The sequence below is a fragment of the Pseudorasbora parva genome, chromosome 15 (assembly GCF_024679245.1).
Source record: "Pseudorasbora parva isolate DD20220531a chromosome 15, ASM2467924v1, whole genome shotgun sequence".
NCBI lineage: Eukaryota > Metazoa > Chordata > Actinopteri > Cypriniformes > Gobionidae > Pseudorasbora > Pseudorasbora parva.
This window is the reverse complement of record NC_090186.1, coordinates 31,794,752-31,811,539: the sequence shown is the minus strand read 5'-3', so window position 1 is coordinate 31,811,539 and position 16,788 is coordinate 31,794,752. Positions and strand designations below refer to the sequence as shown.

At 36.7% G+C, this 16,788-nt stretch overlaps 1 protein-coding gene across 1 annotated transcript in view; it reads right to left on the bottom strand.

Annotated features, from left to right (window-relative positions):
- The window catches only part of pde4dip (phosphodiesterase 4D interacting protein), a 75,918-nt gene that overhangs the window by 32,394 nt on the left and 26,736 nt on the right, over positions 1 to 16,788 (bottom strand). Inside the window, exons 4-9 of the mRNA XM_067417773.1 lie at positions 9,575 to 9,688; positions 7,566 to 7,642; positions 3,697 to 3,820; positions 3,215 to 3,378; positions 2,922 to 3,078; positions 1,236 to 1,289 (exon numbers count right to left, since the gene is read on the bottom strand). Of these exons, the coding sequence (XP_067273874.1) occupies positions 1,236 to 1,289; positions 2,922 to 3,078; positions 3,215 to 3,378; positions 3,697 to 3,820; positions 7,566 to 7,642; positions 9,575 to 9,688 (690 nt within the window). The remainder of the gene's footprint in view (positions 1 to 1,235; positions 1,290 to 2,921; positions 3,079 to 3,214; positions 3,379 to 3,696; positions 3,821 to 7,565; positions 7,643 to 9,574; positions 9,689 to 16,788) is intronic.

The window sequence follows — 16,788 nt, the reverse complement described above, 5'->3', positions numbered from 1 at the left end:
TGGCGCGTACCATTTTCTAGACAAAAAGGGGTGTCGCAATTATGCGTTTCTACAACATATGTTACTTATTTGAAACGTAGCAACGGTTGTTGACTTTCGAATACGCGATTATATTACAACTACTATTTAAATACTTGTTTTATCATTCATTGCTAGTCAGCGGAGTTTTTGTAAATTCTCGACCCCCCCGGTATAGTGCTACCGGTCGAACAAAGGGAGCAAGCCAAGAAAATGCTGACACTACTTTACATACTTATTTCCATTTTAGCCAAAGGAGGTGCAACTGGGAAAGTGATTTGGATTTTTAGACGTCCAGGCTTCATAATATCTACACCAGTACTCTAAATATCCCTGGTTACAATCTTGAATTTGTTTGAATGGTTGTTTTTATTAACATTATAATAAATGTGCAGTTGTAATTGGTCAATTAATGGCTGTTTCAACACTGCTTGTAAATGGCAGCAGTCATTTGTTGATTTAGTCAAAGATTTAAACATCCAGATTTGCAATCAACACACACACAGCAATCTTGTTCTGGGGATAGATGGATCAGTCTCTTTTAAATTACAAAAAAAATCTATTTATTATAGCTAGAAATAACTGAATGATATCATGTTTTATGGCATATTTGCACATTCCGGCAGTTTGTGGTGTCCCTGTGTGGATTTCTCATTCAAATGTCTCTAGAATTTAGACAACTGAGACGGAACACCATAACAGTGCTAAAACACAAAACAGCCTTAATCAAAAACCCATTTATCCTAATCAGGCAAATGTAGAATTATCTCATTGTTTATGTCAACCAGTGACAGTGATGGCAAGAAACTGTTGAGAGACAGTAAAATTAACGGTGGGCTTTCATTCTTATTCTGTGCACAGTGTAATGTAAATCATATTAATTTAGGCCTAAATTAAATTTTGAAAAATCACTTTGAAGTTGAAATATAACAGGTATTTAGTTTGTTTAACTGTGGAAAAGAAAGAGCAAGGTTTTCAAAAATAGATATCGTCATTTGTCATGTGTCACCTAGCAAACCCTAGTTAAACAAGAAACTGAATACTGCATATCCCTTTAGCCTCTCAGTTGTATAGTTTCTTTGGCTGTACACTAGATGTCACTCTCACTCCACTGGTGATGCTATGTTCATTTAAATTACAGAAATTTTCCCAAAAATGGGACCGTTCATTCATACCTTTAGCAACTAATAAAACAATAATATAAGAAAAATTCTTACTTGCATCTCCTGCTCAGTGCTGCTTTTTCTGTGAGCCAGTTCTTCTCTGAGGTGCTAAAAAAGAGAAAATGATGTAGCCTACTGTTTGCTAAGACAAGCCATTTCACACACTTTAAAGACTAATATAAACCTTTGGTATTCTTTTTAAACCTGTTAAGCCTGACATATGATTATTTGAAACGGAACAGTATATTGATCCTTTAGACAAAATATATTTTTTAAATCTAGAAAAAATGTTTTTGCATGGCTGCGTCTGAAATCATGTACAATGTGAGTAGGTACTACATTTGAATTTGAACAACAAAATATGTATATGTATAGAAATATGTTCTATATAGTATAATTGGGTGTAGTACAAATATTTTCGCATACTATATAGTAGAGAAGTATTCGATTTCGGGTGCAGCCCATGTTTTTTGTTGAGTATCATATTTAATAAATCAGGCTTTTATGACTCAGACACCCAAACTGAGCAAAAATATGCAATTTGGTGCAATTATTGATATTTATCTGGCAAAAAAAGTAAAAAGAAATTCTGATAGCGTGTAATACAATTTAATAAGATCTTTATAATAGTACAGCAGACTACTTAAAATGCATATAAATATGACATATAACTCAATTATAATGCCTATTATTTCCCAATAATAAGTGAAAAGATATTTAAGTGTAAAAAAAATATTTAAATTCTTAGTTTTATTATCAACACTCTGTAGATTTAGTTTTTTCAAAATACAATACAATGAATGATGACTGTCCATTCAGTGTCCAATCAATGTGCAAATAAACATTCCTCAAATGTATCAATGTAGCCTGACGTATCCTATTTGATGCATTTAAACATGAATTGAATGATGTGTGGAAAATCCAGAGAACCTAAGTTGCTTTGGACCAGTAAGTGTCCATATTTAAAAATATTACAAATAATATAAATGTTAATCTTACATTTACTTTTATAAAGATTCCACAACAAAAAGTTCCCCAACTTATTATACTATTAACAGAAGGTATATTGTAGATTGTGCACAACAGGTTTCGATCATGTTGATAATTTAGAGGTCTTAGAAATGTGCATATTAAATATAATACAGTAAGCTTTATCGGGTTAAACAATTTAGTTTGCATTTGTGTTAATTTGCATTCTAGTCAAGTTGATTCATTGTTGTTACAATTTTAAAAAAGTTTATCTACATGCAGTCTATACTAATTCCATACGTCTCAGTTTACATATGAATCTAAGGTTAAGTTAATATAAATCTCCCTGTTTATGTGATTTATACCCATAGTGTAAATATACTAATCTGGGAGAAGTATTGAATCACTCCTGCATGTGCCATGACCTATTTGCAATGGCATGACTGTGTGTGTATGTGTTTATAAATACAGTCTGATATCCGAACCCACTTTCTCTTTTGGGGTTGAATAGGGGCCAGAGGCCAAAGTGACCTAGTTAGCTGCCTTAACCACACTGAAAAGTACAGTAGAGCCAGATGTCACATGCACAATCATATAGAACACATAATTATGTGAGCACGCAATTTTGTGTGTATGCTATATGCCCAAAAGCATTATTCTGTGATACACTGGCTGCTGCAGAGGTGACACAGATTTAAGAAGGTTATTGATTATCAGGGTTACATGAAATCTATGTGTGCATTTAGACGAAGGGTCCTATTGAATAGCTACCTGTGTGTGTTTCTCTTTCTGCTGGAGGGAAAAGTTCAGGCTTTGCACTTGCTCTTCCAGTTCAGTTAGTTTTGTGGTAAGGACGTCCCTCTGTGAACTCAGTTCGGCTGCTTCTTGTTCTCTCCTGCATACAGTTTCATTCAGTTCTGCTATTAACCTAAGAGAAACAAAGAGAGGAAAAAGCATCATAGATTGAGTAACTGATTATCAGAATAATCAAAATTATTCAAAACAATTCCTGAATGAACTGCAGTGTATTCAGTCATTTTAATGGTTAGTGCTGTAATGTTTACCTGTCCTTCTCAGCCATCTCATCATGCTGTGCCATGGCAGACAAGCTTTCATTTCCTCCCTGCATTTCCATCATCATCCTCCTTTCAAGGGCCAAACAGCGTCGGGTCTCCGAGTCAGCCAGAGAAGCCATTTTTTCTGCTTCACTTCTTGCCAGTTGAGCCTCCTGAAAAAAATTGCAATAAAATAAAATGCAATGAAATAAAATGCAATGCAATAAAATAAAATAAAAACGGCAATAACATGCAATAAAAAGCAATAAAATAACAGATTTAAATAAATTTTAAAAAAGGATTTTGCATGGTTTTCTGCATGCAAAAACAAGTATAGGCTTTTATAAAGTCTTTTATACAGACTTTTCTTCAAAAACACACACTTACTAGAGTAAGCAACCAAAACCAGCAAAAGTTTTTCAAAAACTAAGCACTGTAGATGAGGATTTTTTGTTTTGTGTCAGTTTTTTGTGTGGGAATGTAATGTGCACCTCCTGCAGAAGCTGGATTTTGGTCTCCAGAATCTCTTGCATGTGTCCAATCTCCTGCTGCCGTTCCTCACAGCGACGCTGCACCTCCACCTCATTCTGATTGGTCAGACTCTCTGCTGTGGTTCTGTGAAGTAACATAATACAAACAAAACAGCTTTAGTGAACAATTCGGAAAGAATGCGTCAAAACAAATCCATAGATAAAAATGGGAAAAAGAGGCTTTTGATCTGAATGCGCCCTGTGCCATTGTGGATTTGTCATAGTTAAATAAGAGTCTAAAACTATTATTACTTTTACCTCAAGAACAGTGCATAGAGAACTTCATGGATGTCAATGGGTTTCCATGGCCGAGCAGCTGCATCCAAGAGTGCAATTCAAAGTGTCGGATGCAGTGGTGTAAAGCACGCTACCACTGGACTCTAGGGCAGTGGAGACGTGTTCTCTGGTGTGATGAATCACACTTCTCTGTCTGGCAATCCAATGGACGAGTCTGGGTTTGGCAGTTGTCAAGAGAACGGCACTTGCCTGAATGCAATGTGCCAAGTGTAATGTTTGGTTGAGGGGGGTTGTGGTGTGGAGTAGTTTTTTTAGGGGTTGGGCTTGGCCACTTAGTTACAGGGAAAGGAACTCTTAATGCTTCAGCATACCAATACATTTTGGACAATTTCATGCTCCTAACTTTGTGGGAACAGTTTGGGGACCTTCCTGTTCCAACATGACTGTGCACCAATGCACAAAGCAAGGTCCATAAAGACATAGATGAGCAAATTTGGTGTGGAGGAACTTGAATGGCCTGCACAATCCTGACCTCAGGATGTTCGTATTTACGAAGTGAGAAGTCGTGTTTATGACATCAGTATCGTTTGTCAGAGCAAGATGGCGGTGTACCTTCTTTTAAAGAAACTTCATGAAAATACAGCAAGGTTTGTTAACTCTGCTTATAGAAAATGAAGAACAAACAATGCGCATCAAGTGAGTTCTCATCTTTTACGTTTTTAATTAATCTACGAAGCCACTGTAAACTGTATTGTTATATATCAGGCTAATTGTTATATTACAATAGCTTACATTGTTGTAAATGACAAAGCCTGACAGTGTCACTGCTAAATACCCGTTATATTTTACTACAGACGTTGCTTCCATCGATTCCGCCATGTTTCTCAATGACATGCCCACAACTCGTACAGATCGAGGCTTAAAGAAAATCCTGTACTTCCAACTGCTATTTACGACTTCATGGTGGCATTCATGTGCGCTTTAACTCGTAAATGCAATCTTTACAACATGACTTGAACAGACCATTAGAGCCGAGACTGCAAGCCAGGCCTTCTCTTCCAAAATCAGGGCCTGACCTCACAAATGAGCTTCTAGAAGAATGGTGTTTTGGTCAAAAATCATAAAGGAAATTACTAATGGTCATGTTTGATTTATTTCATCTTTGTCCCTGAGCACATTCATACCTTTCAGACTCTGTAAAAGACTTTCATTTCATTTTTCAATCTCCAAAGAGTATTAAAGCAAAAGAAGAGAGGCACAAAGGTGAGTCGTAACAATCTTTACTCACGTCTCCTCTGGGATTTTTTTAACAGTTCTTTGTGTGTGTGAAGGGTGTTGCTCTGACATGTTAAAGTATTCTGGAGTGTCTTTGAGAGCCTTTCACTCAGCACTGTGCTCTTGAAACCTCTCGGGGACTTCATAACAGCTTTTCCAGACCCCATTGCTCTACTGCAGCGAAGCTGTTTTTGAATGTGATGATGGCGACGGCACTGACCCCACTGTAATTGTTTGATCCAGAGCAAACGGCACCTCTGGGTTCTTAACTGCGCCATGACAGAACATCAATTACTGCAACAAGCGGTCTGAGCGATCGTCCTGATCAGTCACTACTACAGCATGTTAGTAATCACAGCCTACAGACATGTCATTTAGCCCGGGAGTGATATCATTTAGTTCTGCTCAGGGTTTTTTTATCCTCAATGAACCGAATGTTAGTACTGAGGGTTTGAACGATGGCTTAGAGGAAGCTATGAAGAAGAAAGTGAGGGGAAACTACGAGGGGAAATTTTTTGACTCAAAAAACCGGCAAACACATCACCAGAACTGAACAGAGCGTGATGGAAATGACACATAGCAACTGGCTTTTCAACAGAACAATGATGTCACCTAAAGAATAACACGAAGGAATGGGGTCTCATTTACAGGTGATCCCCTGAAGGCCAATGGATCCTACTGTAAATTTAAACATTACTGACACACCATCCAACTGTACAAGAAAAAGCAAAGTTTCTGCCATCAAGCATGAAACTTAACCTCATTTACTTAAGGACTGAGTTGTCTGTCATTGTGTGATTGTGTGAATGAATTAGCTCTTGTCACTATAGACAGGTGCATACATTACAAAGTAAGATTTTTTTAAGTAATTGAAACTTTCATTCAACTATCTTTAATTAAATTGATAAAAAGTGACAGTAAAGACTTTTAAACTGAAAAAATTGTTCAAAGAATCCTGAAATAAATTGTATCAGGGTTTCTACAAAAATATTAAGCAGCACAACTGTTTTCAGCATTGATAATAGTAAGAAATGTTTCTTGAGCAGCAAATCATTATATTAGAATGATTTTTGGATCATGACTTGTGACACTAAAGACTGGAGAAATTATGCTGAAAATTCAGATTTGCCGTTACATAAATAAATTACATTATTTTAAAATATATTCAAAAAGAAAACAGTTTTTAAATTGTAATAATATGTTACAATATTACTGTTTTAACTGTATTTTGAATTGAATAAATGCAGTCTTTGTGAACATTAGAGACTTCTCTTACATTTTTTTTTAAAATCATACCAACACATAACTTTAAAATGGTAGTGTATATGTATGTCTAAAAAGGGGCTCAAATTCCCTCTCTATCAGCAAAATAAAGTCACAGGGCAATGTGCAAAGGACATCATGACACTGTTCTGTCCTCCAAACCTAATAATTGTTCGACATGGACTTGGCGGTGGGATCTGGCTTTTTGCATTCGCCACTATAGCAAGATAAGTTACACATGCCAATGAGAAGCAGTTATGCTGATAGCAGTTGGAAGCAGCCCGGCATTATGAGTGATAGAGAGGATCACCAGACTGAAAAACAGACTTCTGTCTCGGATGCTTTCACAGTTTCCTGATAATATTTTTCTTCACAATCTGCACTCTTAATAAAAACTTTGCCATATAGAAAGCAGTTATGATGACACTTAGCTAAATATTATAATTGTATATTTGTATTATATTTGTATAGCTTAACTAAAAGGATACAATGTTACAGGTTGTATAAATTACTAATAGATTATTCTTAAAGTAATTTATACTTTCCTTTATAACGGAACTGTGCAAATGTAACTGGATTTAGCACTCAGTGCTGACAACCATATTCCGCTGTGTGAAATGTGAATGTAGCCTAACTGAAATGTGTATGAAACCCATTCCATGAAGCCCTACACACTGTTCTTTAACTAATCTGAAGGTCACATGAAATTTGGAGGTCTGTAGATATTGACTCTGCAGAAAGTTGGCGACTTATGTGCGCTGTACACCTCAGCATGCGCTGACCCCACTCTGTGATATTATGTGGCCAACCACTTTGGCTGAGTTGCTGTTGTTTCCAATTGCTTCCACTTTGTTATAATACCACTGACAGTTGACTGTGGAATATTTAGCAGTGAGGAAATTTTCCACATGGACTTATTGCACAGGTGGCAACCTATCATGGTACCATGCTTGAATTCACTGAGCTCCTGAGAGCGACCCATTCTTTCACAAAATGTTTGTAGAAGCGTCTGCATGCTTGATTTTATACACTTTTTCAAGGTGTTTGATACTTACAGGGCCTTGTCAAGCTGTTCCTGTCTTTCCTGGAGATCTTGTTTCAAACTTTCCACCTCAACCTTCAGCTCAATGTTCTGAAAAACAAAGATATCCTTTGAAAAAGTTTGCAATAACATTTTGCAGGATGTTTGCAGTTTTGCTTTTGCATATATTGCATTCAAAAATATGATTTTTTAGAAAGCACGAAAAGTCTCAGTCAGAGTTTGCATTCCATTCTACCACATTGCATTCCTGTCATTATCTATGTTTAATTATAGTTCACTGTAATAAATCCTTAGAAATTCTTCCAACAGACTTTTTGTCTGAATAAATTCATCTGCAATTAATATGCTAAAAAAGTGTAAATATTTCACAGATCTTCTCTGCTGAGTCTGCAGAGCTTGCGTGAGCTCTCTGCACGTGCAGCTGTAGTCTCGTGGGTGTGGGGAGACCCTAAAATAGAACCAGAGACGCCAACCACCTGCTCTTTCCCTCTCTCTGACAGGCGCTCAAACCTGACCCCTTTACTTTTCTCTTCGCGCAATGCACCAGGCCACAGCAACAGAGACTTGTATAACTCTCACCATCAGATACTCAGTGTAGCTGGCAAGAGATCAGTGCCTGCTAGTACTTGTGTCTGCATAGGTATGTTTTTGAAATGATACATGCCGTTATAACCCTCAGAAAGCTTTGCCAGTAAAATAGTGTTTAGTGAATGAGAGCACTGAGGGGCAACAGTCATATGCCATTCTTAATGATTTGTGCTGCCTATATGGGTTAGTAGGACTAATATTTGTTTTATCAGACTCATTTAAAAGGTCAGATACAGAAATAGCCTGGTTTTTGGCAATAATACAGTGTCTTTGAGCTTTGTTTGCACACACACTTGAGTTGTGAGTATCAGATTCCAGAAGGGCTAAGCAATGCTATTTTATGTTCATCTAATTAATTACAATTCAGATCAAGATTGTTGGGACATGAATATTGTAATAATGGTGTGGTTTTCATTAAAGTATTATTGTTTCATGGATAAATATTATAACCATGCACCATAGGAATAATTGGGCCTCCATATGGTTCCTGAGGTGATGCATAAATATACAGTGAGGTCCAAAAGATTTTGTTGTTGTTGTTACAAATTATAACAATTTGAGCGAAGAGTTTCGGTTTATTAATTGCAACTTTTCAATGTGATCAGAGACCTTTGGATCTGTATGTCACTCTATATGCAACAAAAATACATTTAAACATAGTGATGTACATAGATCCATCATGATACACTCTTCTTTTTTTGTGCTCCAGTCCAGACTGGTATAGTAGTATATGGACAACAGCTGAAAGTGTCACCTTTACTTCCCCCTAGTAACCAAACCCAACCAGAGTCAGCCAGCCACCTCTCTACCCATAATCCAGTTTTTTCCCCTGTGCCGATAGTCAGTTTGTGACGGGTGCAGGAGACTGCTGATCCATATTAATGCTGTTTATTTAAATAGCGCCACATATCCAGGCTACAGTTGTTGTTCACTGTTTGACTTTATAGATGGTTGGGTGTCTGCGGTTCTATCTATGGGCTATTTTAGGTCTTTGCATTTGTCTAGCCAGCAAAACATATGCTATAGTAATATAATTTACTTATGTAAAAGCTTATTGTCAGACACTGTAACTAGATTCAGTTACAGTTATCATGTGTGTTTCAAATGTAAAACTTTTTTTCTGTTCATTAAATGCAATATGTGTTGGCCAAAACAGTGTTTCATGAATCATTTTGCATTTCATAATTGCTTAATTGCACAATTGCAGTTAAATTGTGATGAAAATACTATAATAGGCTTTAATAACATTGTTGTCAAAAAATATAAACGTGTTCAATAAACTGGAGTAAAATATGTGACTTGTCCCTGGTCTTTTCTTATTATCATAAAATGTTAAGCGATACAGTAGACTGGCAAATGATGGATCTTTATGGCTAATAATGTTAACACCTTAACAAACTATAAACACCTTAACAGAAGTCCAGAGACACTCACCCTGCGGTGGACATCCTCACTGCTACTGTCCTCAAATTTCTGCTGGAAACGCTCCTCTAGGAAGTAGATGCGAAGCTTGAGGCTGAAGTTCTCCTTCTTCAGGTCATTGAGGTGCTGTGAAATAGTACGGTAGCCATTAAACATGATCGCTTCCTTCACGTAGGGGTTCTCAGACCCCTCATACCTGTGCCATACTGCTTAAATCGCACGCTCACATTAAATGCAATTGAAGATATCTAAAACAAGATAACTAAGATGTAGTAGTTCTTCTAAAACTAGAACAACATCAACATGAGCATACACTGCATGAACTAAGTGACACACTGAGGGTCCTCTTCTCAAAGGGGTCTACCAAAAAAAAAACTCCCCTACCCCCGTGTGGTGTTTGTAAAGAAGGAGGGGTGTCTGAGTGATATGGAGATCTTTTTTTAAACTTCAATAGCCACCAGGAGGAATTAACTTCAAGGTTCATGGGCATACTTGATGTGTTAACTGAATCAGAAGATGAAGATGAGGAAGCTTACGTGCTAAAAATCACAGACTACTCATTCCAAAAGTAGACAATTAAACAATTAAAGTAGACAAAACAAGATTCAACTGGATTTACAACATTCTTTCTCAGATTTTTTATTTTTTACCAAGCGGCAACCTCCCGCGATCTCTCTTGAAGCCAATACGGAAGTAATGTAAACTGCAATTCCTCCACTGGCCACTAGGGACAGGCTCCAGAAGGGAGCAGAATCTCATTGAGCCCCATGTTAAAATTCTCAACTTTAAAGCAGAAAAAAACATGTTTACAGCCTGGTACAAATTGTGGTTTTGGCTTATAAGGCTAATTTTGATCTTCATGACAACTCTGAGGGGGGTGAATTTTTTTATAACTCATTCGTTTCCGTTATATAAAGCCTTAAGGTTCTGCATAATTAAGGGCGTGGTTACAAGTGGATAGCCATTTATCCGCCGTCTATAGTTATTGCGTCACCTCAGCTCCGCGCACATCCCGCCTTTTTGCCCATTTTCTGTTATCCGGGAGTGACACGCGTTGACTCGCTCACAAGATGGCAACGCCCAGCTCGCCCATACTTTAAGCTTCAGAACGGCTTATCAGAATCCTATGGGTGACGTCACGGACGCTACGTCCATATTTTTTTACAGTCTATGTTTTTTACTAAACCTGTTTCTCAAGTCTCACTCAAAAACAATTTGCTGTGAGACTGTGCATGCTGTCTGTCTGACTCGACTATATCCAGCTATCAAACCCCACACAGATTTATCTCAACAATAAGTGAACAGACCTGTTCTGTTTTTGGGGTCAACTAATAGGTTTTAATGCTTCCGGGGCACCAGTGTGGTTTGTCTCCCCCGAAAGCCAGAGGCCCTAAGAATCGTAATCACATTTCGCCCCTCTAATGATGGCCTCTAATGACGGTTACAGCACCTCACTTCCCAGTCTGTCAGTAATATTCTGTTTAGTGCCCTTCCGAAAAGCACAATGTTATCTGATTGGTTGGCTAGACCCGTGTGTTTTGATTAGGAAACCACTTTGAGCATATTTCAGAAATGTCACACCCCTTACCACAAACGCGAGTTTCAACACATTACTAACGCAAATCAAACAGTCCAAGACTTGCCCCTTTTTTTTGTGTATGTCGTAATATTATGATGTTTATGTTCCCAGAAGAAACCTCAACACTACAATAGAGGCATTTCAGAGAAAAAGTGCTTATTGATATGATAATAACATATACATATAAAAATATACTGATAATAATAATAACTCCCTTTGGAGTGGACTTTGTGCTTTGTAAATTAGAATTAGAATAATTCTCCACACACGCAGGCACACACACACACACACACACACACACACACACACACACACACACACACACACACACACACACACACACACACACACGTTACCTGGAGTATGATGTCTTTTAAAAAAGCCAAGCAATTTATTACTTATTAATACAATATTATGTATTTCATTTTAGAATTTTTTATATTAGTGAGTATTTAAAAAATACAGATTTCATTACCAGTATTCAGTTAATGAAAGTTATATTTTGATACAACATTTTCTTCCAGATAATACTTTAATATCATATAAAACATTTTGACAAAAGAAAGCAAATTAATATGATTTGCACCATTTCTTTCAAATGAAAGAGCTAACAGACCTCAAACTTAATCATTTACCCTATATACATATATTGAGGAATGACCCACTTAAAAATGTATTTACATGTAAATATGCACTTTATGTTTATTTGTCACAGAGTTTAACCATTGGAGGGCAGTATGGCTCTAATCTCTGCAGAAAGTGAACTTTAGTAAGACTCAGTACTTTTCAGGATTATTTTCAGGAGGCATCCCTGTACCAGCTGTCACTAAGGAATTCTGGACTGGATCCATCCTCCATACTAACGAGTCACGACCGCCTCCTCAAACTCCAACCAACAAATACATCAACAAGCTAAACACTTATGTGGAGACAGATTCACCATTTCCCAATAAAATCATTTCACAAAGGCTTACAACATCTATTTTCTGTTGCTAGAGTTCACTTTAACACTTTAGTTTAGGGTTTAGTTCTCAAATTTGACTAGTTGCTTATTAGCATGCATATTACTAGAATATTGGCTGTTTATTAGTACTTAAAAAACACATATTAAGAGATTAAGAGTTTATTGAGGTAAAAGTTGTAGTTAATAATTAGTTAATAGATAGAATTGGACTCTAATGTGTGACCAGTTTCATAATTCAAGCTTCCAAAATGCAAATGAAGAAAAAAAGTTTTTGTTAGATGAAAAAATGTTGCACAAAATAATACTAATAGATGGCTTAAATAACTAGTTTAGTTGAACATGATTGATTTGGCTGCAGAGAAAAACGTCATATGCACAATAAGCTTGGTGGACTAAACTTCAAAGTACAACTGGAGAGCCCTAAAAACTCATTAGGGGCTCATACACACTGTAGAAATGTTGCCTTGAGCACTTTAAATTTAAGCAAACCCCTATTTATTTAAATCTGGAATTAGTCTTACCAACAAATGCATACGACTTTGCTAGAGGCAGTGAGATTGGATTACATAAATGTAGTACTGTTCTGTCATGGTTATTTCCCCGCGCTTCTGTCTGTGCCCCATCATGAGGGTGATCATCAGCCAGGGAACTTGAGTTCTTTAGGTCTACAGGAGGCTTTCCATTGTCGGGGGAAAATAGGAGGTTTGACATGTTTGTAAAGAGACATATCAGCGTCTGGACTCTGTCTTTCTGTCGATGGCTGACGGGGCAGAGGTCTGACATAAGAAGACCAAAGACAGGGAGCTTCTGTGTACCATACTGAGGTTCATATGCAGTCTCCATTCACTGTCAGAGCTGACTGACTGACTCTTATTGAGTGCTTGAGCTTTGATATTATGAGCGAGCTAATGGGAACTGGCTTTGAAACAGTCATTTAAAGGATTACAAATGCCGAAAAAATGCAAATGAAGGGATTTGTCTTCCATAAAAGTAATGCCAGATGACAAATTAGACAAGTGATATGGCCTTTTGGTTAGAAATTAGGAATGAAAATATATATCAATCATTACAAAGAGACATTAATCATAATAATAATAACTATGTACAAAGACAATGAGCATAGAAACTCAGTCAGCGCAGGTCCTGTGATATTTCCCAGACTCAGAGTGCATTTCAATCCAAGCCTTATTAATCAAATTCATCTTGCTATGATTACAATCGCTTAAAAATACAAAAGAATATCTATAAAGTACAGATTTTGCAATGAAGCACATCTAATTACTGAAGCCAGGGTTGCTCTAGTTTCCGTGCAGGAATGTATTCATGATCAGCTCTGTGACTGTGTCTCCCTCATTTGCATTTAAGGTAGACGGTTTATTGTTGCCATGGCGCCATGAGTCAGAGATACTTGAGTCCCAACTGCTGTTTCACTTCTCTCATGTCTTATCAGTATCCAGGAGTTTTTGTGAAATTCTCACTGACAAATGGATTATAAATGTAACTTAATGCGACACAGAGACACAAACATACAAAGCAAATCATACACACATCTCTCATGTTCTTTTTGTACTGTATATGCCCAGAAACAAATACATCATGGTTTCCACAAAAATATTAAGCAGCACAACTATTTTCAACATTGATAATAATAAGAAATCAAATGAGCATATTAAAATGATTTTTAAAGAATCACGTGGCACTGAATACTGGAGGAATGGCTGCTGAAAACTGCATCACAGGAATAAATTACATTTAAAAGATATTAAAATAGAACTGTTATTTTACCTTGTAATAATGTTTCACAATTACTGTTGTATTGATGATCAAATAAATTACGTTTTAGGGAGAGGCTTCTGACAAAAACATTACAAAATCTTACCGACCTGCAAAAATTCTATACTAAGAACACTAAATAAAACACCAAAATCAATCATTTTACATGCTACAGTGGTTATAGGCAAAATTACAGTGTACAATATGAAATGGGTATTGATTTTGAGATTTCCTTAAAGGAAGTGTATGTAAGATTGTGGCTTTCAAATGACTGTAGAGCGGTGTATCCCCTCCCCCTCAAGGTTGCCAGATAGGCTGCAGGATCCAGCAGGAACCTTTGTATCTGCAGCTGTGGTAACTAGAGCAGAGCTGGCAACCCGGATGCAGAAACACAACTGACTTTGTGATTGGTAGATAGGTGGAGGGCGGAGCTTCAGGCCAAAAAACAACATGTCAACATCAATATCAGTTGAGGGCTGCAACAACAACTTTTAAATAAATGACAATATCCTGGCCGGACTACTGTTGTCAGTGATATAAGTATTTGAAATGAATATGATTTCTTAATTTCTAGTGACATATCAGGGCCATTTTATGATTAATTGAAATAAATGTCTATAATACAGCTCGTCAAAAGATTACATTTATCAGCATTATTACATTTAGTTTTTTAAAATATGAACTTTAAGTGTTATATGATAGAAAATGTAGTCTAAATGTAAAACTAGGGAAAATTAATATGCATAATTCTATATTCTATATTGATAAATTACACACCAATTCTCTGAACTAAGAATAAGCAATTGCTGAGAAAAACCTTTTCTCTGGAACAATATGTCATATACAAATATACACCAAAAAGTGCCAAACTAAATTTGACACTCTTCATGTTGTGAAATATATCAGTTATTAAATGATAAATAAGACTAAGGCAGCAAATACCCCTTGGCAAATGTAGTATTGAGGCTCATTGGGGAAATGCCTTTTTAGATAATGCTATAAAAACATATTAAACAGCCTGATGTGCTATAAACATGCTGTAGGCCTGCAACGTCTCTCATCTGATACAAATTAAATCCAGAACAAATTATTTTAACTACAATTTTACAGTCCAATAAAGATGTCAATTATTTTGGACCATTTCTGTTTATTTGAATCTTGTAATTATGATGACCGAAGCACATGGCTGATGTGTTTGTGTGAAACTCAGCCTGACAGGCTAAGCCTGAGAGGGCTGAGAGCTCAAAGCCTGCGCTCTATTTAACACAGACATAAATCAAGCAGAAAATCAACAGTCACGGCCACTCCGCTGTATACAACTGGGAATCTACAACTACCGTTGTGTCATCATAAGTAATGATCGTAATGAGTCACATTACACCTGACTGATGAGTTCAGCAACAGTTTGTTGTGGCGTTTTTGTGTATTTTCAGCCTTTAGATGGTTCCCTGAAGCTGATTTTGCAGAGACCCAGATTCCTGAGCCAATTCCACAGGACATCCTTCATGTTGCCATGGAGACAGAAAAGATGGATAGAGGAGAGGCGGATGGGAACCTCTCTTTGAGCTTGATTCAAGCTATTGTTTCATGAATTTAAAGGAAATTTAACCCAAAAATGAAAATTCTGTCATTAATCACTTACCCGTATGTCGTTTGACACCTGTAAGACCTCCGTTCATCTTCAGAACACAAATGAAGATATTTTTGTTAATCTGATGGCTCAGAAAGGCCTTCACTGACACCAATGTCATTTCCTCTCTCAAGACCCATAAAAGGCACTAAAGACGTTGTTACAAAGCCCATCTCACTTCAGTGATTCTACAATAATTTTATGAAGCGACGAGAATAGTTTTTGTGCACAAAAAACCCTCACAACTTATATAGTGATGGGCCGATTTCAAAACAAAACTTCGATCCGTTCTGAACCACTGTATCGCATGAATTGATACGCAAATTCATAACGGTTCGAATCTTTTGTTTTGAAAGTTTTGAAATCGGCCCATCACTATAAAGTTGTTATTTAGGTTTTTTTGCACACAAAAACTATTCTAGTCGCTTTATAAAAGATATATAAAAGATAAAAGAATCACTGGAGTAAGATGGGCTTTGTAACGACATCTTTAGTGCCTTTTATGGGTCATGAGAGAGGAAATGACATTGGTGTCAATAAAGGCCTTTATGAGCAATCGGATTTCTACAAAAATATCTTAATTTGTGTTTAGAAGATGAATAGAGGTGTTATGGGTGTCGAAAGACATAAGAGTGAGTAATTAATGACAGAATTTTTACTTTTGGGTGAACTAACCCTTTAAATCTAAAACAATTCCTCTCGATTAGAGATGCAAAAATACTGAAAGATTGGATTTGGAATCCACTGCCGCTTCGATATACCTGTAAATATCATAAATAATGAAATGTATAATCAAAATGTGTCACTAAACATTTGATCGCAACAAGGTGTTGTTTGTTTAAATTTTGGAGGTATCACACACCCCTAACATGCCAGGAGTGCAGTAACAGTGTTTGCTCACTTAGCATGGCTTACAGGTATGAAATGGATTTGTCTTTCATTTTTTATTATTTTTTATTTATTTTATATTTCCTTTTATTGAAACACTAAAGAGTCAAGATGAACCTTGCCTGTACTAATGTCTGTAGAGAAAGTACGTTACATGTTTCATAGGGAACATTCTAGTTAGAACTGGAGCTTAATCAGCTCCAACCTTGGAGAGACTGTGTATATGCACAATATTCTGTTACAGATCAGTATTGAGAATGGACATCCTAAGAGATGGGTGGAATTGTTCTGGGCAAGCTGTCGTCTGCTCTAGACCTGGAAGGTCACTACGGGCCTAATTCCGGTGTAAAAGCGTCAACAAGTGACACGTCTTTGGAGAGACATACATCCGA